Source organism: Mercenaria mercenaria, unplaced genomic scaffold (genome assembly GCF_021730395.1).
Source record: "Mercenaria mercenaria strain notata unplaced genomic scaffold, MADL_Memer_1 contig_885, whole genome shotgun sequence".
Classification (NCBI taxonomy): domain Eukaryota; kingdom Metazoa; phylum Mollusca; class Bivalvia; order Venerida; family Veneridae; genus Mercenaria; species Mercenaria mercenaria.
The window spans coordinates 22,332-48,876 of NW_026463796.1; the positions used below are offsets into that span (position 1 = coordinate 22,332).

A 26,545-nucleotide genomic window follows, 5' to 3' on the forward strand; every position below is an offset into this window, starting at 1 on the left:
TTTATTCAATGATTATGATCTTTTTATCAAAAGTAACGAAAAAAAAAAAGAAAAAAGAAAGATAACTGCTGGATTTTATTAGAAATTAAAGAAGCGTTCAGTTGCATTTTTAATAGATAAAATGGAATATGGACAGAAGGAGCTTATATATTAAAAATGCATACTTCCATTTGTGTTGTCTAAATAACGTTTCTTTTATGTATAATAAAATCCAGCAATAAAGAGATATCATTGTTCAAAATACACATACTTTATTATTTATAAAAGCTATGTGCCTGAATGCATTTTTTAAATATATTTTTGATTAAAAACATCAGCAGTGATGAAATGTAATTGTTAAAAAGTTTAATTATTAAAAGTATGATAAAAACACTGTTGTATCTTATCGCTTTGTTTATTCAGCCCTAATTCAATCAAGCTTTCTAAACTGTTTAATAAAGGTGAGAACTGATTTGCTATGAAGGTGAGAAATATCACCTGTAATTTATGTACTGCACAGTAGCTATACAGTAGCTTATTATGATAAACAGAAGCAAGTCTATCAATGGTCCAGGCTTGTGTATTGGCCATTAACACCAATATGCAGACCTTATCATTCCCATAGGCCACATACCAGGCATACCAGAATCAGTGTCGGCATCGACGATGAGAGATTCCGGTCCACCAAGCTCTCGGGTTGTTGCGCGGTATCGGCATATGAACTCTCGATCAGAATCCGACCTGAAAATACATCGACAAGATGCAGCCCAGCTAACAGATATTCCCTTTTTACAGCCATTTTTCCTGGTTTTCGTCATGTGACGTTTACTACTCCTGACGTTGATCTAGTTACGACTCTCACCCAATTAGCACCATATGTGCCCTATTCCATAGACGATGTACACGTGCAAGAGAGCTCGGTGAAATTGTGACTAGTAAATTGTCGTTTCTTTGATGTATAGATGACTACGTATGATAAAAAATCATACAACGAATAATCAGTTTAAAACATTTTAATACCTACTCTTGTACGACATTCACATTCTCGCAACACAAACATAAGGCGATGTAAGGAGGCGAAACCAAAATAAAATTTCAACATGCACATTTATTAAAAATACCATAAACATTACTTTTTTGTCGTATACATTTAACAGTCAAGTCACAGATATGTTTTTTTTTTACTGCAGTTTTAAAACCGTAATATTATCATCATTACCAGCTACTACCAAGACTGTATTTTCTTTATCAAAACACAATGTTTTTGTCGAGTATATGTAATCAGATCCTTGTGATATGATTCCCAGTTTCTTCTTACCATCAGAACTAAGCTGTAGTATCTTGCCTGAGGAATAGCCAGGTACCAAGACATGACCTTCACCATCTACACAAACTCCACTGGCTCCACCGAGTTCTGAATCAGTAAATGTGTACAGGTGGTTTCCTGAGCTGTCAATGGTAACAAGTCCACCATTTAAGTTTGAGATGTATATCAAACTCCCATCATCATTTAGTGCAATTTTATTACTGCGCAAATTAGACTGATGAGTATATAGAATACGTTGCCTTATACCATCTTTACTGTATATATAGACGGACTTGCCATCTATAACATATAGCTGATTATTACCATAGGCCAGTCCATAACACCTATCATCTGTATCAACGGACCTGGTGAATGTCATACCGCCCCTAATATCCACAAACTTCAGTTGATAGAATGCAGCTACTACAGCTACATTGTCACCGATATAACAAACATCACTGGAAGGTACAGCCATATTTAACACACTGATCACCTTGTACCTGGAATCAAGTTTCTTCAGTCTTTTGTTTGTGTTGTCTGCTAACAGAATCTCTCCAGAAGGTAAAAGGCAACAACCTTGGATATCACATACATATCTGTCACCTTTTACCCGGGTTTTACGCTTATGTTTATCCTTGATTGACCATACATGTGAACTTGTTAATCCCTGTGCATCTGGAATGTTTGCCCGATTATGTGTTACTCTAAAATGAATAAACAACAAAGTTATGTCAGACCAAAATATTCATTTTGTAAAGACATAAAAGCATTTAATTTAATGATTTTATACGATAAATACACCCGGAAATGCATCTTATACAATGTTCTCTTTCAATATATTTAATCTAATTAAGGTATCAAAATTAAACAGAGTAGGTTTGTACAGACTTTATACGTAATCTTTCCTGTAGCATATGTTAAATAAATTATACAAAACTGTAAAATAATGTACTTAAAACGGCTTCTAGCTTTAGACATGTGAACATGTAGCTATCACGATAATATTGTAAGACATTTTTGCATTTTTCTGAAAACATTTTAGCAGAAAATTGGGGTGTAACGACACGCTAGTCTCACGATACAATACATATCGTGATACAGATGCAATGATACAGTACGTATCGCGATACAAATTGAGCAGTCATGTGACAAAATGAAAAAGAAAAAACAAAGTTCCTACACTTGGAAAGTACTTGAAATATTGTTTTAAAGTTAAAGAAACTGTTATAAATAATACATTTGTTTAGTTACAATCGATCTTTATCACTGATCTTATGAAAGTTTTCATTCAATGTTTTACTGTTCACTGTATCGTTTCTGTATCGTGAAACAGGTCTATGATACAATATGCGTATCGCCAGACCAAGGTATCGCGGTACAGTATATTGCGATTAATCGTTTCACCCTTAGCAAAACATACTATTTTCTTGTAATATCATTTGCGTACTTTATCACACTAGCTATTCATGTTGATAAAAAAGCTATAGAAGGAGATCCTTGCCAAAACAAATTTTTATATCTTCAAACTTCGATGAAACACATGTGCATATGTTTCAGAGTTCATGCAAACAATTTTGATATCGATAAATGTTAACCGGAAATTAAATTGGAAAGTTTACACGCATGAAGCCGTAATCTACCGAAAATTAATATGCATTTATTTAGCCCTTAAACTTGTCTTTGACAACTCCTTCTAATCATATGCATAACTAAAACCGATCTCAATTTTGGTGAGAAAAGGCTAAGTGTAACAAGGGACATAATTCAATCAAAATAAAATCAAGAGCTATGAAATTTAAGTCAGACAAAGGAAAGCCGCTTCTGAAGTTTCATTAAACTGTGAATGGTTAAGATGTGAGGTTTCTGTGAACCGTTAACGAGGTGTTCACAAATCTTGCCGGCGGCGCCGCCGGGGTATTGCAATTACTCTTATGACGTTCGCCAATGCATGCTTACAAGATACAAAATGTACTGTCTTATTTTTTATTTTTCATTCAATCTTTCCGGTTTATCATTTGTACATTATAAAATTTGCTCTCCAATGAGCACCCCGATATCAGACAGATATCAGTTAGTAATCGGAATACTGACAGAAGTCTGTCCGATATGAAATATGTGTCACATCAGTTTGTTTTTATTTTTATTATAGTGATGCATGAAAAACGAGTGTTTTAGTACATCCAATCATTACTTACCATTTTATGCGTTTTTTTTAACTAAACATGTAATATCGCAATAGCCGCCATATGTAAACTTTTATGATTAACATACACTTTCACTGGTTGTAGGTGCTGACTGAAATATCAGGTACAAGGGCTAACTGTGGCTAAAGGCGATGAGAATGCTGTGCTGAGATACCAAGCAAGCAGTTGCCTGAGGACCGGATATTCCCCCGCACTTAAAGCAAACGTTTTCTTATACATGCATGACATTTTCGACAAATAACAGTAAAAATATATCAAACAAATATTTTAACCCTATTTTTTTAGCGGCGTTAATAAACAAAGCACGTGATATTTATGTCTGTAGACAGGAAAAAACGTTAAATTATCAAGCTGAAGAGAATTCCCGTCTAGTTTTATCATATATAGCATAATATTATGTATTTTTCTATTTTCGTAAAATAACGCTTAATGAATTGAGAAATGTGCTATAAGTAACGAAGAGAAAATATCATACTTTTTGATTTTTAACCGGTTTTACGTACAATAATACAAATTACTGCTCGCATCTTACTACACTTATGTAGTATAAGTCATTTTCAAGAGATTCATCTAACTTGCTCCTCGTTTTACAGCACCGGTAAATATTGGAAACTCCCGCGCCACACAAGCATTGATCAATGTGCAGGCTATGTTTGAGGATCGCAGGTCAAGGGGGTCTCAAAATATTGAAAGAACTATAATGATAATAATAATAATAATAATAATAATAATAAATTCTTTATTTAAAGAGGGTAAGACTCATTAAGTTTCATACATAACATACAAATCTTATTTTCAATGAGGCCCTCTAACAAACACAAAACCATATACTCATACAAATGAAAATATCACAGTCATTCCATAGAGCAGACTTGTAAAGAAGCAAAAAACATGTTAACAGTCACATAACATAACTCTACACTATTGATTAAAAGAAAGTGTCTAAGTAAATATTTAAATGAATTTACTGAGCTAGCATTTCTTATTGAGTAAGGTATATCTTTCCAAATTTCTACAGCCATAAAAGAAAACGAACGTTATAGAAAGTTTGTTTTAGGTCGAAGGTGCTGTAGATCAAGTTTCGTATTAGAACGAAGGCTATAGTATGTATTGTCACAAATTCCAATAGTGTCACAAATATAAGATGGTGCAAGTTTATTTAATGCTTTATAAACCAAACACCAACATTGTATTTAATCCTGTTTGGAAAAGTTAACCATTTAAGTTCACAAAAGAGAGTACTGGATGATGTCTGGAAGGGTACTTTCAATATAAATCGAGCTGCCCTCTTTTGAATTTTAAAGATTTTTTTCTATATTTCCCTTAGAGCAGTTTCCCCATATAGTGGATGCATAGTCAAAAATCGGTAAAATGTACGAGTTATAAAACATATTCTTCATGTCAGCATTTAGATATTCTGTAAAAAAGATACAGTTTAGAGTGCAATTTTTCACACACCTTTTTACATGTTGATCCCAATTTAAATTTTTATCAATATAAACACCTAACAATTTTTGACATGATACATTTTGAATACAGTTATCATTTAGAGTTAGATTTATGTTTCTTACTTTATTTAATTTCTTGTTGGTACCAATTAACATACTAGTTGTCTTATTTGGATGGAGAGCCATATTGTTAGACGTGCACCAAATATTAACTTTGATAATATCAATTTGCAATTTTCTTACGATATCAGATACGTTATGGTCGCTCACATGCATTGTAGAATCATCGGCATACATGTCAATGTTAGAGTTTTCAACAACCAATGGAAGATCGTTTATATATATCAAAAAGAGCAAGGGGCCAAGTATAGATCCTTGAGGAACGCCAGTTTTTATATACGATAAAGAAGATTTATATCATTCATTTGGACATATTGTGTTCGATTCTTCAGGTAACTCGATTTTGTGCATAAAGGGTCAGTGTAATCGAGGCCTTTGATTCACTGACCTCAAAACAATGGGAACCCTTGAAAAATATTTAACTAGAATTGAGTATCATAGGTCAAAGTTTTATTACTTTATTGAACGGAAACGAAATTGTTAACTGATGGACAAACCAACAAATGTACAAACACAAACACAGACAGAAGACCTGCACCATCGGCGTATATAAACAAGAAACAACTGTCCACTATCGGCCATATATCGTCGACACCGGTTTGACTTATGACCCATGGCTAAACGATATTTTTTTCAATATAAAATAATATCGTTCCGATGATGGTAAATATAGGTTTGCTTAACTTGGTCGTTTACTCACTTAGAAAGTCTAAACACTTCCTCATAAAATCTTATCTAAAAACAGGTAAGTCACTAAAATGTATAAACAAGAGGGTGATGATGACCATATATCGCTCACCTATTAACCTTGGTCTTGAAAACATCAAGATAAGCATTCTGACAAAATTTCGAGAATATAGGGTCATAAATGTGCCCTCCACGGTGTTACCAATTGAATGAAGTATTGCCATGCAATACAAAGTCCCCTACTGGAAGGCACCAAATTTTCTCCACTGCAGTATAACATAATGAACTGATATCAGTCAATGACGTATTTATAAACAATATTGTACTATATATACAATTTAATGTAACACAGCACTTGGATTAAAATTTGTATATATAAAAACCTACAATTGTTTTCATATGGAATTTTTCGGCCGATTATAAAAACGTTATCATATAAGTTATCTATAGTAACAACAAAGGGAATTTAATCCTAAAAATGTTCTATATAATACAAGTCCACAAGAAACTCTTTACCAGGTAGAGATGGTCAAAATACACCTAAAAACTGGATGTAACATGCACGTTGTACTACAGAAAAGTGGTATCGATTTTGCCCTACGGCCTGAAATAAACAATATAACCTCTTTATAGAAGAAACAAGGGAGATAATTTTAAATAAATGTGTGCCAAGTTACATCAAAATCTCTCCATGCATGGAGAAGAAAAAGTCATTCTAGAATTTGATCTTTGATCTCCAAGTGTGACCTTGACCATTGAGCTAGGGTTCTTGGTGTTGTGCATGACACGTCGTCTCATCATGGGAAATATTTATGCCAAGTAATATTGTAATATCTTGTTGCATGACAGAGTTCTGGATCAGGCAGAAAAAACTTATTGACATTAGACCTACAGTTGTGACGTTGACCTTTGAGCTAGGGGTCCGGGTTTTATGCATGACACGTCGTCTCATCATAGGCAACATTTGTGTCAAGTGATATTAAAATCCCTTAATGAAAGACAGAGTTATGGACCGGAAACGAAATAGACCGTGTTCATGCCATGTTAACATTTGACTGCCAAGGGTGACCTTGACCTTTGAGCTAGGGGTCTGAAACTTGTGCTGGTCACATCGTCTAATTATGAGGTAAATTTATGCAAAGTAATGTTAAAATTCTTTCATGGATGACCGAGTTGTGGACCGGACAGGGAAATAAACCTGTTAACTTTGACCTCCAATTGTGACCTTGACCTTTGAGCTAGGGGTCCGGGTTTTGCGCATGACATGTCGTCTCATCATAGGGAACATTTGTGCCAAGTAATGTTGAAATCATTTAAAGTTTTTTTCACTTAGTTTTTGACCCCACATGACCCAGATTCAAACTTGACCTAAAGATCACCAAGATAAACATTCTGACCAAGTTTCATGAAGATAAAGTCATAAATGTAGATTCTAGAGTGTTAAAAAGCTTTTCCTTTAATTTATTTTGATCAAGTCATGAGGATACAGTCATAAATGTGGCCTCTAGAGTGTTAGCAAGCTTTTCCTTTAATTTGACCTGGTGACCATATTATATTATGTCTCCATATGGCCCAGATTCAAACATGATTCAGAGATCATCAAGCAAAACATTCTGATCAATTCTCATGAGTTTCAAACTTAAAATTAGGTCTCCAGAGTGTTAACAAGCTTTATCTTTGATTTGACCTGGTGACCTAGTTTTTAACCCTACCATACCCAGATTTAGACGACCTAAATATCTTTAAGATTAACATTCTGACGAAGTTTTCTTAAGATATGGTCATAAATGTGGCCTCTACAGTGTTAACTAGCTTTTCCTTTCATTTGATCTGGTGACCTAGTTTTTGATCCCACGTAAGTCAGATTCAAACTTGACCTAAAATTATCAAGATTAACATTCTTATCAAGTTTCATGAAGATAATTCAGATTTGAACTTGACCTAAAGACAAGATTAACATTCTGACCATGTCTCATAGAGATATTCTTTATAAATATAGCCTCTAGAGTGTTAACATGCTTTTCCTTTGATTTGACCTGGTGACCAAGCTTTTTTACCCCAGATGACCAAATATCAAACTCGTTCAAGATTCTATTGAGGGTAACATTCTGACCAAGTTTCATTAAAATTGGGCCAAAATTGTGAATAGTCAAATTGTTGACGACGGACGACGACGGACACAGGGCGATCACGAAAGCTCACCTTGAGCACTTCGTGCTCAGGTGAGCTAGAAATGAGTGTTTCAATACACCCTTTTTATACCTTTGATGCCCATGAATCGGAGACAGCGGATCTGTAACAACTGAAATAGAAACAATGTCTACATCAATTCCCTCTTGCAGAATGCAGAACTTGCAGACGTGCAATTTTCACGAATGAATTACGGATGGTACTTTAATACGCACCACTTGTGTAGGTAAGATGATTTGCAGAGTAAAACTTTTAGCCCGCCCCGTCCTGTCAAACATGTTTGTGCCTGGAAGTTCTATATTAATGCCGGCATTTTTGTTTAGGAAGTTGTTTTTTAATTCTATACAGTAGGTTAACTGGAAATACCGGGAAATTATATTTAAAAGAATTGTCACGGTGAAACTCATTTTGTTTGTAACTTCACGGGACCGAGCTTTTTACTTCGAAATCACCGAAATTCAACTTTAAAATGATACTTGATGCAGTTACTTTTCGCTTAATATGTTGCCGTAGCCTACATGCACGAGGATGATTCAACAAATTCTGTCATTGGTCTCCTTATGCTTAAATTATCAATCAGATCAAGACTATGCTCACGCAATCTTTTCAAAATATTCTCCCTTCACAGAAACACACTTTTAGAGTCTCGCTATCAATGACCTAAATGTTAAAGAGTAGTCTCCTCTCGGCATTCTATTGAGACACTGAAAAATTATAGAAGAAAGGGCACTTCTAGTGGCTAAGCGTTTACCTGCGAGCTTTTTCTTTAGAACGGAGATAGGAAAAATTCACAAGGACTTAGGTCAGGAGAATAATGTGGGTGTCCAACCTACAATCTTTTCTTGTTTGACTGTAAAATTTGACTTTTGTGGGTGAACTCATGAATAGGCTGTAAGCATATTATTTTTATAGAACTTGCCTGTGATGGCTTTACCCTCTTTGCAAGGACTTTGTACAACTGAGCCACTAAAATTGAAGAAAATGACATGTGATACCTTCTTAGCACTTTTGTCGTTTTTGCCAATGACCGACCTTGACTGACTTTTACTCAGCAACTGTTAGTTAAAAGTTTTGAAAATTATGCTGACATTATGTCTATAATTATATGCCGAACATATTGCTCCAGGTACTCTCAGTTTTGAAAATATTACAAAACATGTGCATTAGAAATACATAGATAAATATGTTACACACACAACCAAGAAAAAAAACTTTTGAAAAAGAAGTTTGATAAGTTCTAAAGAATAGAACGTCAAACTTTTTATTCCCAAACAAGTTTACATTTGTATCCTACTTCCACTGAACAATACAGTATATACATTAAAGATCCGTTATCAATTAATTATATTAAATTACCATGCTGTTATGTACAATGATTTCTATGGAAGACCATTAGTGACAGACTTAATTGAATCACCATTGTATGCACATGTTACCACAACATGTACAATTTATATTCATTTTGAGAGTACGTGTCAATTTGAAACGCATTTTGTTCAAAGTTAATTGATTTTATGTTTGCAACATATGATCACGTCTACATGTCAGTTGACACATAAAGACGTGCAGACTTAGGGATTTGTTTAGCGGGACTTCAAATTGACTACGACCTGAACGAAGTCGTAGTTCGTCGAATCTAACTAAAACAGATTGAAAATATATATAAAATAAGACTTTAACATTACTTTGAGATAAATTAATAATTTGAAGATCATTTCAGTATTCAAAGTTCCTACTTACGTTCTGTACTTTGAAGTATCTCTTGTTTGATGACAATGGTTCGTTCGGGAATGCTTACTCTGTGTTCAAGTGTCGTAGGGTGGATTTGTACATTTTGGTCCCTGTTAGCATCTTTATGTTTAATAGGTCTTTTTGTGAAAAGTATATTTCAATATGTCAATTGTAAGTTTCCGTATTCTAAAAGAACCCGTTTTATAGCAGGAATAGTGTATTCTAAATAGTTAAATTAGTAAAATATGTAGTCGTATTTAGAGCTTTAGATAGTCTCTCCGTCACTTATCCCATTTTGTTCGATTAACTTTTGCACTCGTCAATAACCAATCACACCACTCTCCGCTTTCTCCGCCATCATTCAAAACGTAAACAATGCCATTTTGTGCCCCATCAAATGAAATCCATTATTTGTGATTGTATATTTATATAACTACAGGTAAACATGTGTTATAGTTACCTTTATATGTGTTTCATTGAATTGTATTGGTCGATTGATGTAATTGTATGTATTTTGTTCATTATTGATTAGATTTGTGTGTACGAATGCGTATATATAATTACAGGATCATATCATACAGGATCGTATCTGTTAATCCTTACTACCAACCCCAGGGTCCCAAATACAACCCAAAGCTCTACCCATACAAAAGCTACTACGGCGACAGTGGCGCCCAACGTGAATTTCAAAGATCCAAGAATGGTATTTTGGCACGCAAGAACGTTCACAGACTTCAAGGGATCATCCCCTTGTTGAGCAAACCATATGGTAAATAGAGACAGCTATAAAGATCTGTGCACAGATGAAGTATAGTGAGTACTATAGTAAATAAGTATAAGGCCTTATAAACTTGAGAAATTACTACAAGTGTCTATATTCAAGGATGGAGATTGACCCAAAGGAAATTTGACCTTGACCTTACAATATATCATTCACAGGATTCCAGTGATAGACCCAGCAAAGAGTGACTTAATATATTTATATTATGTTATTGTGTTTATGGAGTATTTTGCTTTGTGTTTAGGATAAGTTTTGTGTTTCAGGGTGTTATTTGTATAATTGTGTCATTATTTACATTTGCCCTAAATTTATATTGGAAGTCATTTTTTCTTTCTTTTTCTGTCTTTCTTCACAGCACTTACTAACTGCATTATAACTAACAGGCCTTCTTACCAGTACTGTATAGATAGTTTACAGAGTAGAAGTGATAGATATACAGAGTAGAAGTGATAGCATTAAGTAGTCAGTGTGAGAAATTTATTTTTTTTCAAAATAATATAAATAAGTGTTGAACTGGCCTGATCAATCTTTTCCCACTACAATATTATACATAAATCGTTTGTAGACCTACTGAAGTGCTTCAGATATTGATATATTACAGAAACTTTGTGGAAACAATATTCTGTAAGATATAGTGATTTTGTCTATACTTAGAAAAATTTAACCTTATCCGCGACTGATTGTCCTTGAAACGAGTCGGTGAACACGTGTACTCGGTATTATTAACCGTATCGAAAATTATAGCGTATATATAGTATATCAGTTGCGTGGCGCAGTCGGTAGAGCGGTCGGCTTTGTAATCTCGAGGTTGCCGGATCGAATCCAGCTGGAGTCGGATTTTTTTTAAATTTTTTTGACAGATATTTTTTTACATTGCACACACATAAAACATAAAATAAATATTTACATATCATAAAGAGTACGCTTTATTTAAAGCTTATATACATAGTGCATATTCATACAACATATGTACTAATATAAGCATACACTTATAAAGATTATCACAGACAATTTTGAAGTGAAAATGAAATACTGAAAGTGAAGTTGAAATATAAAAGTGAAGGTGAAATTTTGAAGTGAATGTGAAAAGTTTTCACAAATCATTGTAGTGAAGTAGTTAATCCCCAATGAACTAAGTAGTTGAAATATTACAGAAGGATTTGCATAACTGAGAATTGCAAATATCAAATAGTGAAACATATTGAAAGTGAAAATAAATAAAATAGTGAAAAGTGAAATAGTGAAAAGAAATTCACAATTCATTCATGAAATTGAAACATAAGTGAATGCTGATCAGTTTGAAAGTATAGTAAGAAAGTATTGAAACTACTGTATAGTAAAAATACCTGGTCAGAGTTTAGAAACTAGTGCTGAATGAAACATATAGTGAATATTGTATAGTGAAGAAAGGTGATGAATGCTTGAAATGATGAATAATGCATAGTGAATAAATGTGATGAATACTTGAAACAATGAGTAGTACATGGTGAAGAAAAGTGATGAATGTTTGAAATAAAGTGAATTATAGAATTCTGAAATTTGAAATAGTTATACTTGACTTCAATCATGGATCCTCAAACTTCTGAAAGAGAACAAAGGAAACTAAGAAGAGCAGCTATTAGAGAACATCAACAACAAAGGCAAGTGGAGGATGATTTAAGAAATGAAAGATTGAATAGGAGAATAGATGATGGTGTTAGTGTAGAACAAGGAATGAGAATTGCTGGAGAGCAGCAGTGTAGACATGATGGTAATCAGTATGATTTGAGAAATGAGTTCAATCAAAATAGACTTCAAATGGATAGAGAGAGGGAACAGCAACATAGACAAAATGTTTATACAGGAGATAGTAGAAAGACAATGAGTTACACATATGGAGAACAAGATAGGAGACCACAAGAGACACATGGAAATCATAATAAAGAAAGTTCTGATAGTTACAAAATGTATAGAGATTATGAAGAGGATGTTACGAATGAGGGAATAACTTTAGCAGACATAAATAAGAGACATGACTTTAATGATGCTAACAGTGAAATATTGCAGGATCAGGCAGTAGTAGTCAGGAGACAGGTATGATAGACACAGAAAATATAAAACAAGTGAAAAAGACACTAGAAACAATTCATATTCAGGTGACAAACAGAATACCGCAAGGAAAAGTGTATCTTTTGATGAAGTAGTTCAAAGGTGTGAAGATGATAATGAAATGGATCCAGATACAAGTTATATCAACTTGACTGAAGAAATAATGGAATTAGACAAGAAATTGACATTCCTAAGAGAGAGTAATGCAAACATATTAGATCAAACTAATGTTGCAACAAGTACAATGATTAAATCTACACCTGAAAGTAAACAAACAAAATTCACAGATCGGCAGAACGACAGGGATAAAACTACGAAATATAGAACGGATGGACAAAATCCGAGGATAACAAGAAATGAAGATACCAGCAGTAAAAGGAATAAAATTTCGTCGAAATATGGTGATGCAGATACGCAATATGACTACCATCAACAAGGAAACACAATAACAGATACTATGTTTGGTACTGACAGCATTAAGCAACAAGGATATTCTGAAATACCAACACATTTCAGAGATGGAGCTGGAAGGGTGTATATTCCAAAAAGCAATATTGACAGAAGATATGAGAGAAATACACAGCATAGAAATGTCGACCTTGAGTATAGAAACGACGATATAGTCAACGACAATGAAGATAAAGGTTACCATGTTAGACAGTACAATGAACCAGATATAGTGAAACAAGAAGAATATTATGATAGAGAAAGGAGATTCATGAATCTCAGGGATACAAAAGCGTCAAGTGATCCATACTCGAGACATTACAAAGAAGATGGATTTAGAATGACAAATCAAAGTTCAGTTCAGTCAGACTTGGAAAAGGAATATGACATGATACAGAAACTGCATGACCAGAACAGACAAATAGATTTAGAAAGAAAAATCAAAGAAGAAGAAGAAGCGAAACTTTTACAGAGAATACACAGTTTAGAACTTGCCGAGAGTGAGCTAGAAAACCAGAGAATACAAAGAGTAAAGCTACAAAAAGAAATCGATAAAAAGATTGAACTTGAGAACCTGCGAGAACAGAAACTGAAGTTACTGAAAACCAGAGAAGAGGAATTAGCTTTAAAAGTAGACAGAAAAGATAGAGATAGACTAGCGAGAAGAGATAGAAATAGTACAGATATGACAGATAGAGATAGTTACGGAATCAGAAGTGAAGACAGATGTAATGAAGGATATACATATATGGACAGATACAGCGACAGAAGTAGAGACAATGATATTTACAACGATAGACAACCATTCCATGAAACTGTGATTGACAGAAACAGAAATATGAACATGAACGCAAGACAAACATCTGATAACATTGTTAGTGATTATAGTGGTGATAATGTAACAAGACTAACTTCTGGATTTGGAAAACCAAAGATTCCACCATTCGATGGTACAGACTTTAAAATATGGAAAGTAGAAGTAGAGTGCATCGTTAAAAGCAGAATGTATCCAGAAACTATTATAGCACAAACAATGAGAAATTCATTGAAGGGTCAAACAAGAAAAATACTACTCACAATGGGACCCAATGGCAAGCTCCAATGTCATACTTAGAAAATTAGAGGATATATATGGAACAACACAAACAGAAGATTCTATCATGCAAGATTTGTTTAATTCTAAACAAGAAGAAAAGAAACATCATCAGATTGGGCGTTACGACTTGAGTCAATTATGCAGTTAGCAGTCGAGACTGGAGAAATATCTGAAAGCAAGAAAAACAGCTTGTTAAAGCAGCGCTTTTGGAAAGGTTTAAAGAGTGAGAAATTGAGAAACAATACAAGGGTAACATTTGAGTCTCCAGCAAACTTTGAACAGCTAAGGAAGAAAGCGAGAATTGAAGAAGAAGAACTGAAGAGGTCAGCGGCTGATTACAAAATGTTGAAATTAGACGACACTTCAAAGATGAAAGAAGACAAAGAGACACCACCTCCAACAAAACAGGAATCAATTATACAGCAACAACAAATGAAAACAGGTTCAGCTATTGACAAACAGATGTCGATGATGCAACAACTGATGGACAAAATGAACAAATTAGAGAAAGAAATAGAGAATATAAGGAAAGAAGGTACAGAAAGTAAAAGCAACGACAACAAAGCATCACAACGAAACTATCAATACTCATATAGAGGAAATTACTCAAGAGGTCGAAGACCCTTCTATCATCAATACTACGGACAACCTAGACAACCATATTACAGAGAACACTTTGATAGACAAAACACAGATATAATGGTCACCTAGGCAACAGGGGTGACGACAATAAAGATGGTTCTAAAGGAGCTGAAATAGAAAGGCTGAAGACAGAAGTGATAAAAAGCCTACAAATGAAAATTTAAACTCCTAAGTGCTTCCATCGCAGGGCATGATGCTAGCAAAGATACTGAAAATTGCCCTACTATAAATATTTTCAACAGACTTGTAGGTTCATCAAATGAAACATCTATTTATTGGAGGGCATAGAAACAAAAGCTTTGATAGACAGCGGTTCAATGGTTAGCTCAATTTCTGAAATGTTTTATAACAACATGGCTAACAAACCAGAACTTCACAGTTTAGATGAATTTGAATTAGAGGTGAAGTCAGCGAACGGAACAGTGGTACCTTATCTCGGTTACATCGAAGCAACTGTAGAGAGTAAAAACTTCCAAGATGGTTCTTTAACAACTTTATTCTTAGTGGTACCTACTACGGAAATCATTCACAGTGTTCCTGTATTGATTGGCACAAACTCATTCGCGAATTGAAAGAGAAGCATAAAGAATTAGAAGAAACGCCTGACGAATGGAAAGCTGCATTTATGTCTGTTGGATCAGCATCAGTTGGCAGAGTAACCACTACACAGGCAGTCACACTTCAACCTATGGAAACAAGAACCATAAGTGGATTCGTTCGAAAAGTGAGAAATGTAGAGGCAGCTGTAACGGAACCAATAGATGATAGTTACCATCAGAAACCTTTAGTATGTCCTCGAGTTGTCGAACTAACAAACGCAGGAAAAACAGCTCGTGTTCCAGTGAAAATATGCAATTTATCTGCAAAAGTCATGAAAATACCACCCAGATCAGAAATTTGTCATCTGAATGAAGTGAAGGTTCTACGGAACATAGATATTGGAAATAATGACAAAGCTCCTAATAAAACAAATATCAATTCTATCAGTGACAACAATATACAAGTCTCCAACAAAGGTGTAACGTCTAATCAAGTCACAGCACCTGTAATGGAAAAAGAAAACTACTTACCTGATCATCCGAGTCCTTCGTCGGATTACTTACCAAGATTTCCAAGTCAAACGTCAGATCCATCTCCAGGTCTTCATTGTCAGTCTGAAATAGAAAACAAACTTGTTACACCAGAACATAATGACCAAAATGAAAACGCATACTTACCAAGATCACAAGATTCTTCGCTAGATGACGAACATAGGTTACCTTAAAAAGAAAAAGAAACTTCATTTAACGAACAAAACATAAAGGAAGAATTTGGTGTTGACATAGAAGATTCTAAACTATCGTCTGAACAAAAGAGGAAAGTCTATAATCTTTTTAAGAGATGGGAGTCTGTTTTTCCAAAGAACGATCATGATTTAGGACATACTTCAGCGGTTCGACACAGAATCGAACTAACAGACAATATCCCATTCAAAGAGCCTTATAGAAAAATCCCTCCTGCAATCTACAACGAAGTTCGGGAACACCTTCAAGAAATGCTCAACGTCGGTGCAATTCGAGAATCAAACAGTCCCTGGTCATCAAATGTGGTTATAGTTCGTAAGAAAGACGGGTCAATCAGATTTTGTATTGACTACCGGAAGTTGAACATTAGAACGAAGAAAGATGCATACCCAATTCCCAGAATCGATGATACATTACATATGTTGTCAGGATCTCGTTATTTTTCGAAATTGGACTTAAAATCTGGTTATTGGCAGGTCGAAATGGAGGAGACAGACAAAGAGAAGACAGCCTTTCAAGTGTGGGGACTTGGCTTCTATGAATGCAATCGTATGCCATTTGGGCTCTGCAACGCGCCCGCTACCTTTCAACGCCTGATGGAACGGTGCATGGGTGACCTAAATTTGAAAGACTGCCTAATCTATTTAGACGACATCATTATTTTCTCAGAAGACATAGATTCACATATTGATAGACTAAACTCCATTTTCCAGCGATTATCAGAAAACAAACTGAAAATTAATCCTTCAAAATGTCATTTCTTCAAAGATCAAATTACTTACCTCGGACATGTCGTTTCCAAAGATGGTATCCAAACAGATCCTGAAAAGACAAAAGCTGTAAAAGATTGGCCAACACCTACATCAGTCAAAGAAGTCAGGAAATTTTTGGGGTTCGTCGGTTACTTCAGACGTTTCATCAAAGGTTTTGCAACCATCGCTAGACCACTGAACAACCTTCTGATTGGTCATCCGCTTAAATCAAGTAAACCAGCCACAAAACGAAGAGACAAACGACAGCCATTTGTTTGGGGAAATGAGCAGCAAAGCGCTTTTCAACAAACTAAAAGAGAAAACTGATAAACCTCCAATCCTAGCATATGCAAACTACAAATCCCTTTTAAACTACACACAGATGCATCTACGAAGGTCTTGGCGCAGTACTTTATCAAAAACAGGAAGGAAAGGACGGGTTATTGCATATGCGAGCAGGAGCCTCAAACAATCAGAAAGAAATTACCTGCTCATAAACTGGAATATCTCGCTTTGAAGTGGTCAGTAACAGAAAAAATTTCACGATTACCTTTATGGCGCAGTATTCTCTGTTGTTACTGATAACAATCCACTGACATATATCAAACCTCAGCAAAATTAGATTGCAACTGGACAACGGTGGATAGCTGCATTGTCCAATTACAACTTTACCATCTCTTACAGAAGTGGCAAGAACAACGCTGACGCTGATGGATTATCAAGAATAACCGACAACACATCTAATGAAAACACAATCGATAAATCCGTTATCATAGCCATGTCTTTAGCATCCTCAGCTGAACCGTCACAAACTCCTTTGGCAACATCAGTATTGACACCAGAATCAATGGAAGAACTAGATCCTATTCAATCAGATGAAGTACCAGCTGACATCATTCAGTCACACTCTTTGAGTTCAAAGGATTGGAAACGGGCACAACGTCAAGATCCAATCATCTCTAAAGTTATCGACCACATGGAAAAGGGCACTAGACCGTCAGCTAAGCGGGTCAGTGGCAGCGTCGCTCCAGCGGTCAAGTACTTACGTGATTGGGACAAACTTGAATTCAAAGAAGGTGTATTGTTTAGATCCGGTCAGTACAAAGGTCAGACATGCAAACAACTGCTACTTCCAGAGGCAGTAAGAGATGAAATCTTCAATGCTCTTCACGATGACCTTGGACATCAAGGCCGTGACAGAACAACTTCACTCTTCAAACAACGTTTCTTCTGGCCTGGGATGGATGCCTTCATCGAAGAAAAGGTCAAACGATGTCCAAGATGTATTAAGAGGAAAACATTGCCAGGAACAGCACCGTTGGTGTCCATATCTTCGAACGCGCCTATGGATATTATTTGTGTGGACTTCCTTAGTCTAGAGCAGTCCAAAGGTGGCTTTGAACATATACTTGTGGTTACAGATCACTTTACAAGATATGCCCAAGCCTACCCTACCAAGAACCAAACTGCTAAGACTACAGCTAAAGTGTTATTTGAACAGTTCATTGTCCACTATGGATTTCCCGACAGAATACATAGCGATCAGGGAGCTAATTTCGAATCTAGTCTCATAAAAGAACTATGTATTCTGGGAGGCACAGAAAAGTCTCACACCACTCCATACCACGCCATGGGAAACGGTATGACGGAAAGATTCAACCAGACGCTTTTAAAGATGCTTGGAACACTGGAGGAAACCAAGAAAGCTGACTGGAAAGCATACGTAGCGCCTTTGGTCCATGCCTACAATGTTACCATTCATGATAGTACCGGCTTTTCTCCATATTACATCATGTTCGGGAGACAGCCAAAACTTGCCATCGACGCCTTGCTTGGTATTCATTTCGATGAAGACAAAGCCAAGACAAGGAATGAATATGTCCGCAAGCTAAGAGACAGACTTAGTTTTGCGTATGAAAAAGCAAAGAAAACCGCAGAGGAAAAGGGAAATACTAACAAGAACATATACGACCAGAAAGCAAGGGCCGCTAAACTACATCCAGGCGATATTGTTCTGGCAAGAAATGTTACCATCAGGGGCAAGCACAAGATAGCCGACAAATGGGAGTCAGACCCATATATTGTACTATCACAACCAGATAAGAATATCCCGGTGTACCAAGTAAAGAAGCAGAATCCGAAGTCTAGAAAAATCCGCACGCTTCACAGAAACCTCCTTTTGCCACTTAAAGATCCATTTCCAACAGAAGATGCTGCTGCACATAACAAGTACGTCCCCAAATATGTAATCCCTCAACGGAGAAATCACGACGCAGAAGATGAATCCGAAAATGTATCATCCAGGCCTAAACGATCCCGACGAGTTCCACAATGGCAACGCACGGACGAATGGATAATGAAGTAACTGAAATATAGACTTTAATTCATGATGATATTCAACAATAAGGATATATACATAGTGAACTGAAAAATACTTACCTTGGTGTATTATGAAAACATGAACTCTTACCTGTATTAGGAATGTTTATTAATACTTACCTTCATAACTGAAGACAGAACAATTACCTGTTGAAGAATGAGTGAAAAATGAAATACTTACCTGTATGATAAAGTTATACAAAGTATTCATGTGTAAATATGCATCGGAATGGACGATGAATAAGTGTGAAAGATAAAATAAATTGCCATTGCCATAAATGAATGAAAGTAGTTTTATACTTACCATTTTAGTATTGGAATGAAAATATGAATTTGCACGGTATTTGTTAAACTGTGAAAACTATTCTACGATGAAATACTACATGTTTCAGGAGTGTGAAATACGTATAGATATACTTACCTTTGGAAGTTGTCTGAGGAAATATAAGGTTGCCTTATAGCTGAATATGCTCCAACATGCTGATTCAATGTTGTAATATAGAATACCTCATTACTGTATTCATAGATATATATGTTTGACTTAAAAGTGTATGACATGATATTAGAAATTATTGTTTAACTGTTATGTTGTTTATTACAGGTTTGCCTGACATAAGCATGCCAGCTATATTTACGGTGGCGAAGTTGTGTGTTGCATTTTCATGCAAATATTACATTAATATTGCATTGTTTATTATAAATGATATGTAACAGAAGTAACCACTATTGTATTAAGGTTTAATAATTACGTGTTTTGTTTCAGGATATAATATTCTGGAATTATGTATTAGAAATGTCGGGACGACATTTTCAGCCGGGGGGAATGTGTCGTAGGGTGGATTTGTACATTTTGGTCCCTGTTAGCATCTTTATGTTTAATAGGTCTTTTTGTGAAAAGTATATTTCAATATGTCAATTGTAAGTTTCCGTATTCTAAAAGAACCCGTTTTATAGCAGGAATAGTGTATTCTAAATAGTTAAATTAGTAAAATATGTAGTCGTATTTAGAGCTTTAGATAGTCTCTCCGTCACTTATCCCATTTTGTTCGATTAACTTTTGCACTCGTCAATAACCAATCACACCACTCTCCGCTTTCTCCGCCATCATTCAAAACGTAAACAATGCCATTTTGTGCCCATCAAATGAAATCATTATTTGTGATTGTATATTTATATAACTACAGGTAAACATGTGTTATAGTTACTTTATATGTGTTTCATTGAATTGTATTGGTCGATTGATGTAATTGTATGTATTTTGTTCATTATTGATTAGATTTGTGTGTACGATTGCGTATATATAATTACAGGATCATATCATACAGGATCGTATCTGTTAATCCTTACTACCAACCCCAGGGTCCCAAATACAACCCAAAGCTCTACCCATACAAAAGCTACTACGGCGACACAAGCACTGGGTGTGGTGAAACCTCGTCGCAACATTTGTCCAGTTTGCTTTTTTCGCACGTGATTATCACGTTCATCTGTCCTGCCGTTATGGTATTATACAAATGGTCAAACATACTGTACCATTTATACACGTCTTTCTCATCGTAACAGTACTTTCCGGCAAACTCATCAATGATTACCAAACAGGTATTCTTTAAATCAATTGTCTTGAAATCGTTTGATTCAGTCAGAAGTATACACTGTGATGGATCATAAGAAGAAGCTAAGGCGACTGCTACTGATGTCTTTCCGCATTTCTTAGGGCCTGTCAACACAATTGCTTTATTTGACTTGAATTTAAGCCTAGCTTTTCTGAGGATTTCTTCGTCAACTTGACTGCTGCTGATTCTATATTGCTTCAGGAGGTTGCTGGTCATGACTTTTATTGAAATAATAAACAAAACACTTAGATATTATCCGCTTATTGAATGGCTTCCCGGTCAATAGTCAAAACTATTGCCCGAAGTCCGAAGTTTTGACTATTGACCGGCAAGAAATTTCAATAAGTGTTTTATTACATGGCATAACAAATTAATTTTCACAGTTTTATTTTTCAACTGTTTGACTTATTAGCCTAGTTAACATATGTCGAATATAGACCAGTTATATAGCATAAACTATTGCCCAGTGATTTATATAAGGAATCCTGTAATATTATTACATATTTACCGCTATCAAAAATAATTTCAAATTAATTAATCGCTATGTAATCAATGAGAATAAATAATTATGTTTATATACTAGCAATTATAAATATTGTAATACTGAATATGTTTACCTTTCAAGTTGTTGCTAACTGCTGAGCAAGTTGAGTGCACATCTTGATTTCTGCACTCTGAAATTAATCAATAATCAATTATTCCATACATATCCATAATTATGTCACATACATATCATTATTTCCGGAAACTCAAGTATTTTATTACTTATTTGTCAAAGACTAATGTAATAATGTAGACTGTCGTACCATGTGTAAGGTCTACCGGATGAGTCTCGCTTGTATTATCAAACACCTTGACAACGTCTTCAAGGATGTCGTGATCATGGAATTGTTTGCATTCCGCCAGAATCTTCGAGTCTGTTATCATGATTATGTCTAAACTGTTGTCACCGTCTCCTTTCGTAGTATGCATCATCCTGTTGAATATATCATCCATACTTTTAGCCTTGTTTCCATCATACGAAAAACTTCCAAACGGATTTCTGCAGAGGACCAAATCAACATCTTTAGGATCGATATGGCGCCAGTCCGAAGACTCATGCATTTCGACACTTCGTTTGTAATTATAATCCATTCCTTTTATGGCTGCAAGAGTTGTTTCAAAGTAACGACTGTTGTCACTTCCGGTCACAATCACGTGATGACTATCCCTTAGCTTTGTTCGGATGTCGGCAACTTCTGAAGGTGCATTGAAACCTTCTGGTAATTCCTTCATTGTTGTTTCAAAACTTGCTGATAGATACAAATAGATAATCGTGCTTTAGCATTGTTTAGGTGTATGATTTGGTACGTCGTCTTAAAGAATGGTTATGTTCGATATGTGTTTTATCTTTTATGGTGCAATTTGATATGTAACTATGCATAGATGAGACTCAAATGAATAAATAAATACCTAAATAAAATGGATTAAATGTAACACAAGTAAGTTGTAGTAGCTTTAGATTACTGATTACTGATTAGAGTCTCACAGTTTAACATGTATAAAACCCAGCTACATGTAGCCATGTATTACTAAAAAAGACAAAAGGTAAAGGTAGATTTCCCGGAAGCACCAAACACCCCAAACACAGCTACTGAGCCACGTAGTTGCAAAAAGAGGGTGGGTGAAGGAAGGGGTAGTGTTAGGAAAAAAGGGGGAGGTTGGAGGGGAAAGTGGAACAAGGATGAATATTCAAAAGGGAATGTTATACGTTCCTCAAACACAGTTACCCTACAACATAAACCACAGCAGCGCAAATATATATATACAAAAGAAACGCTCGCACGCACGCACGCACACACACATACACAACTAACATACATCGATAAACACACTGACAAGTAAGATATAACAACACTGTAGGACTCCGCCCAATACACAAAAACGCACAAGCACACACACGCACACACATAAGCAGGAAAAAACAACAGTCGGACACCGCCTAAGGACTGCCGGCAGCCAAAATTAAGGGGAACATGATAACTTACTTATAGCAAGGGGTACAAAAGCAAGGGATTGCTATTGCAAGGGTAAAGGATTGGAGTGGGCGGTAGGGGTAGTGAGGAGAAAGAGGAAAGAAACGCTTACAAGAAACAAGACAACATACGCAACACACAAAATACAAGACTAAGCAATTGCTAGAAACAGATATTTACTTGAGACTCAAGTACGCCCAATTTGTCACACCCGTGGCGGTAACAGTTTTTTTCCGGTGTGCAAATACTTGAACATTGTTTGTAGAACAGCATCCAAAACATTTTCTTGAATTAAAATTAACTACATATAGGGAAGGCAGACGCCACCATAGGAGTGACTATGGTCTGTTGAGCCCAGGGTGTCCGAGGAATCAGTATTTTCTAGCATAATTTGAACAATCTTAATAATAAACTTCGAAATATTTGTGAGAAATTATTTCGAAATAGGGAAATCCATTTCTCAGAACAAAAGATAGTTCCTATTTCATTTTATTATAGAGAAAAAATGGAAAGAGTCCCCGTGTATTTAACGTTTTAAACAGGTCTTGGTAGAAAGTGTACAGAAGTATTTTGTATAACTATTTCAAAATCGGACACGCAGTTTAGAAGATGTCGTAGTTTAAGCTACGTGTAGCCGATGGGAACATAACGAAAACTTTGGAAACATGAGGACCACCTAAGTAGTATCTGTGCCAAAGTACGTCAACTTTAGAGGAAAATGTGAACGGAAGATGGACGCATGTAATGAACGACGAATGCAAGTGATCACAATAACTCAGCTTGAGCACCGTGCTCTGACAAGTGATATCGGAAAATTCCGTCTTCAAAGTCATTTGCAGATTCAGTTATACAATCAAACTACATATATTATGGTAGTCCTTTATAACACAAAACATAACAAATTATATACTAACCTTGAAGACTCATCAGGATGCTGTCTGCAGTTTTTAATATTTTGTTTTTGTCCCCTTAAAAATAAATGAAAACTATTTGAAACTCAAAATCTTTATAAAAAGACATTTTTCAAACTTTACATCGTAAAAGGGCAATCATATTGTTGTGACATTGTCTTATCTTTACTTTCCCTTCAATGTTTTAGAAAGGCAATTTACCTTTTTCAATACCACACATTTAGCAATAATAAAAAGAAGAGATATCTTAAATGTAATGTTCATTTTCATTACCAACAGTCACCATAACACGGACTGATTTGCTTTTCTATTAAAACTGTGATGTGTTAATTCAACAAAATCACAGTTTGTACATCATAACTATTACGCGCGCTGGAAAAGGCAATCAAATATCCGGTGCGCGCCCTCGTGAAATAATTCCTTCGCATCTGAACCCCAAACAATGATTTTATTCAAGGACAAAATCACTGTTTTCTAAAATATAATGTACTATTTTACGTCACTTGCATTTCCTTGTTCACAATCCCTTCTCCGCAGCAGTTTTGTAACATCACTTCATTACACTTCCAAAAATAGCATATAGGTCTTAAAAAGATATTTGGGATCCATTAGAAAATGATAACGTTTCCAATATAACCTCATGGTATTACCCCTTGAAATAGCATATAAGTATAAAAATAGATACAAGGTTTTTTCAATGCATGCAACAATAGTGTTAAATGATTTAACAAATCGACTGTAAATTGTCAGAATGCCTTGGAGTTGAAAGCAATATGAAGACGGGACTTTATAAATATTATTACCCATATGAGGTTTATACACAATGTAACTGACTGTAATATTTACCTGCAGGCCCTGGTTTTTCTACAGTCACCTTCCTTAGAATTGACATTGTTTCTTTTGTATTGGATCCAACTTCATCTAATTTGATTTTCATTTCCTGAATTGTGTCCGCCATTTGCCGAATTGTTTCTTCATACCATATCCGTAAAGCATCACCAAGATCTGGTAGGTGACTAGTTTTAGCATCACAAATTTTCTGGCGAAACTCAGCTTCATGTGTAGCATTAAACATCTCCTTAGCTAAAGTCATGGCCGCTGTATCAAGGCGTCCCCAATAGATATCAAAATCTTTGTCGGACATGCTTGATGTGTTTGGAAGATGCTGCAATTGGTTTCTTATCCCACGAATTTCATTCATAAGATATGTTTGCATTGGCTGAAGACTTGCATCAAACATTTCTGTAATCAATGTAATAAGAAGGGTAACATCCCACTTGTTTACATCAGCGGTGCCTTGAACAGGATACAGTAAGTCATACTGATCATCTCTAATCTTTCTCTTCCTCTTAAGTTTCAACACGTCTGGGTGTCTATGAGAAAGGTATGCACCGATGCCCGTATAAGATATGCTAGAATCATCCTTAGCAAGCTTGATGAAAAATTCTCTTAGAGGTTCTGGACATATGTTCACCACAAAACACACAAGTCTGAAGTATTTATCCGCCATCTGTTGAGTATAAATAAAACAGAGATAGTGACAATCTTTCTCTCACAACCAAACTCTAAACATTGATATAGAATTTATTAAAGTTAATTTAAAATTGAAAAATGGTAAATGGAAATGCAACCTGGGAGATTTAAAATGCTCAAGTTGCATAATGCTAAAATTTACAATGATAAGATCCTTCATATTTATTGAAATTTCATCAACAAATCCTGAAACAATCGTTCAAATATCGAAGAAAGTGAACTATATTTTTGCAATGTTAAATCTGAAATATAATTATCCCAAAACCCTTTACTGATTTCAGAAACTTTCGTCGTTGCTGAAATAGAATTAGCGGAAACAAATATATAATTACAACTTATTTCAAATGATGATTTTTTTTAACATAACACTGCTGTTTAAAAAATACAGTCTATATTCGAAAAACGTGGAATGTGTTGAGATATTACGAAAATAGAATTTTAACTAAAAAATATTTGTAGTTAAACACAGATATGAAAGTACTGTTATTAAGAATATATTATTTATTAACAAATATATTTGCAACAAACACCTTTAATGTTCATATATGTTTTACGGAGAACTTTATATGAATCAGAAATTTTCAGTCTGGTAAAATGATATGAAACTGTAGGTTTAATCATTATATATGTGTTACTAAAATCTTTGAACGAATCAGAAATTTTCAATCTGGTAAAAATGATATGAAACTGTAGGTTTAATCATTATATATGTGTTACTAAAATCTTTGAACGAATCAGAAATTTTCAATCTGGTTAAACTGATATGAAACTGTAGGTTTAATCATTATATATGTGTTACTAAAATCTTTGAACGAATCAGAAATTTTCAATTTGATAAAATTATATGAAACTGGAGGCATTGGTTAAATGAGATAGTAAAATAAAACGATATCAAACTTACATATATGCATTTCAAATCTAATTACATTTCTCATTATAATGTTATGATAAGACTTTCTAATGATTTCTTTATGAATGCTGCACGTATATTATGACATACATAACACATCTGAAAACGTGTGTCCATAGGATGCTGGTACCCTCATTTCCTGTCACTGTACATAGTTCATGTCTCTAAGTGAAATATTTTTAAGATATATGCAACACTAACGTTTAAGCACTTTATGTATATTTTTCACTAAGTGATGGACCATAACAGATACTCTGGTCTGGCGGAGAGAAATCCCCAAACAGTATACCAAGTGCACAACTTTAGATATATGGTACCCAAACTTTTATACCCTTGATACATATTTTGACTAAGTCAAGGGCCATAATTCTGATCTTGCAGAGTGAAATCTGAATAAAAACTTATAACATTTTTACATGGTTTCATGAAT

At 35.0% G+C, this 26,545-nt stretch overlaps 1 protein-coding gene across 1 annotated transcript; it reads right to left on the minus strand.

Annotated features, from left to right (window-relative positions):
• Positions 1–981: 981 nt before the first annotated feature.
• On the minus strand, positions 982–25,509 carry LOC128554936 (uncharacterized). Its single transcript, XM_053536269.1, has 8 exons — positions 24,519–25,509; positions 23,676–23,729; positions 21,553–22,038; positions 21,364–21,420; positions 20,545–20,964; positions 9,675–9,740; positions 8,007–8,046; positions 982–1,989 (listed from the first exon to the last, which is right to left on the minus strand). Exons 1-8 carry the CDS (start codon positions 25,180–25,182, stop codon positions 1,161–1,163), a joined length of 2,616 nt encoding a protein of 871 aa, XP_053392244.1. The 5' UTR covers positions 25,183–25,509; the 3' UTR covers positions 982–1,160.
• Between the last annotated feature and the right edge of the window lie 1,036 nt (positions 25,510–26,545).

Excerpts from the sequence above, each read along its gene's own strand:
- LOC128554936 (XM_053536269.1), bottom strand. The coding sequence starts at position 25,182 with ATGGCGGATAAATACTTCAGACTTGTGTGTTTTGTGGTGAACATATGT. Across the intron at positions 22,039-23,675 it reads CATCCTGATGAGTCTTCAAG|CAAGTTTTGAAACAACAATG; the intron begins GTTAGTATATAA and ends TGTATCTATCAG. Across the intron at positions 20,965-21,363 it reads AGTTAGCAACAACTTGAAAG|TCATGACCAGCAACCTCCTG; the intron begins GTAAACATATTC and ends TTTCAATAAAAG.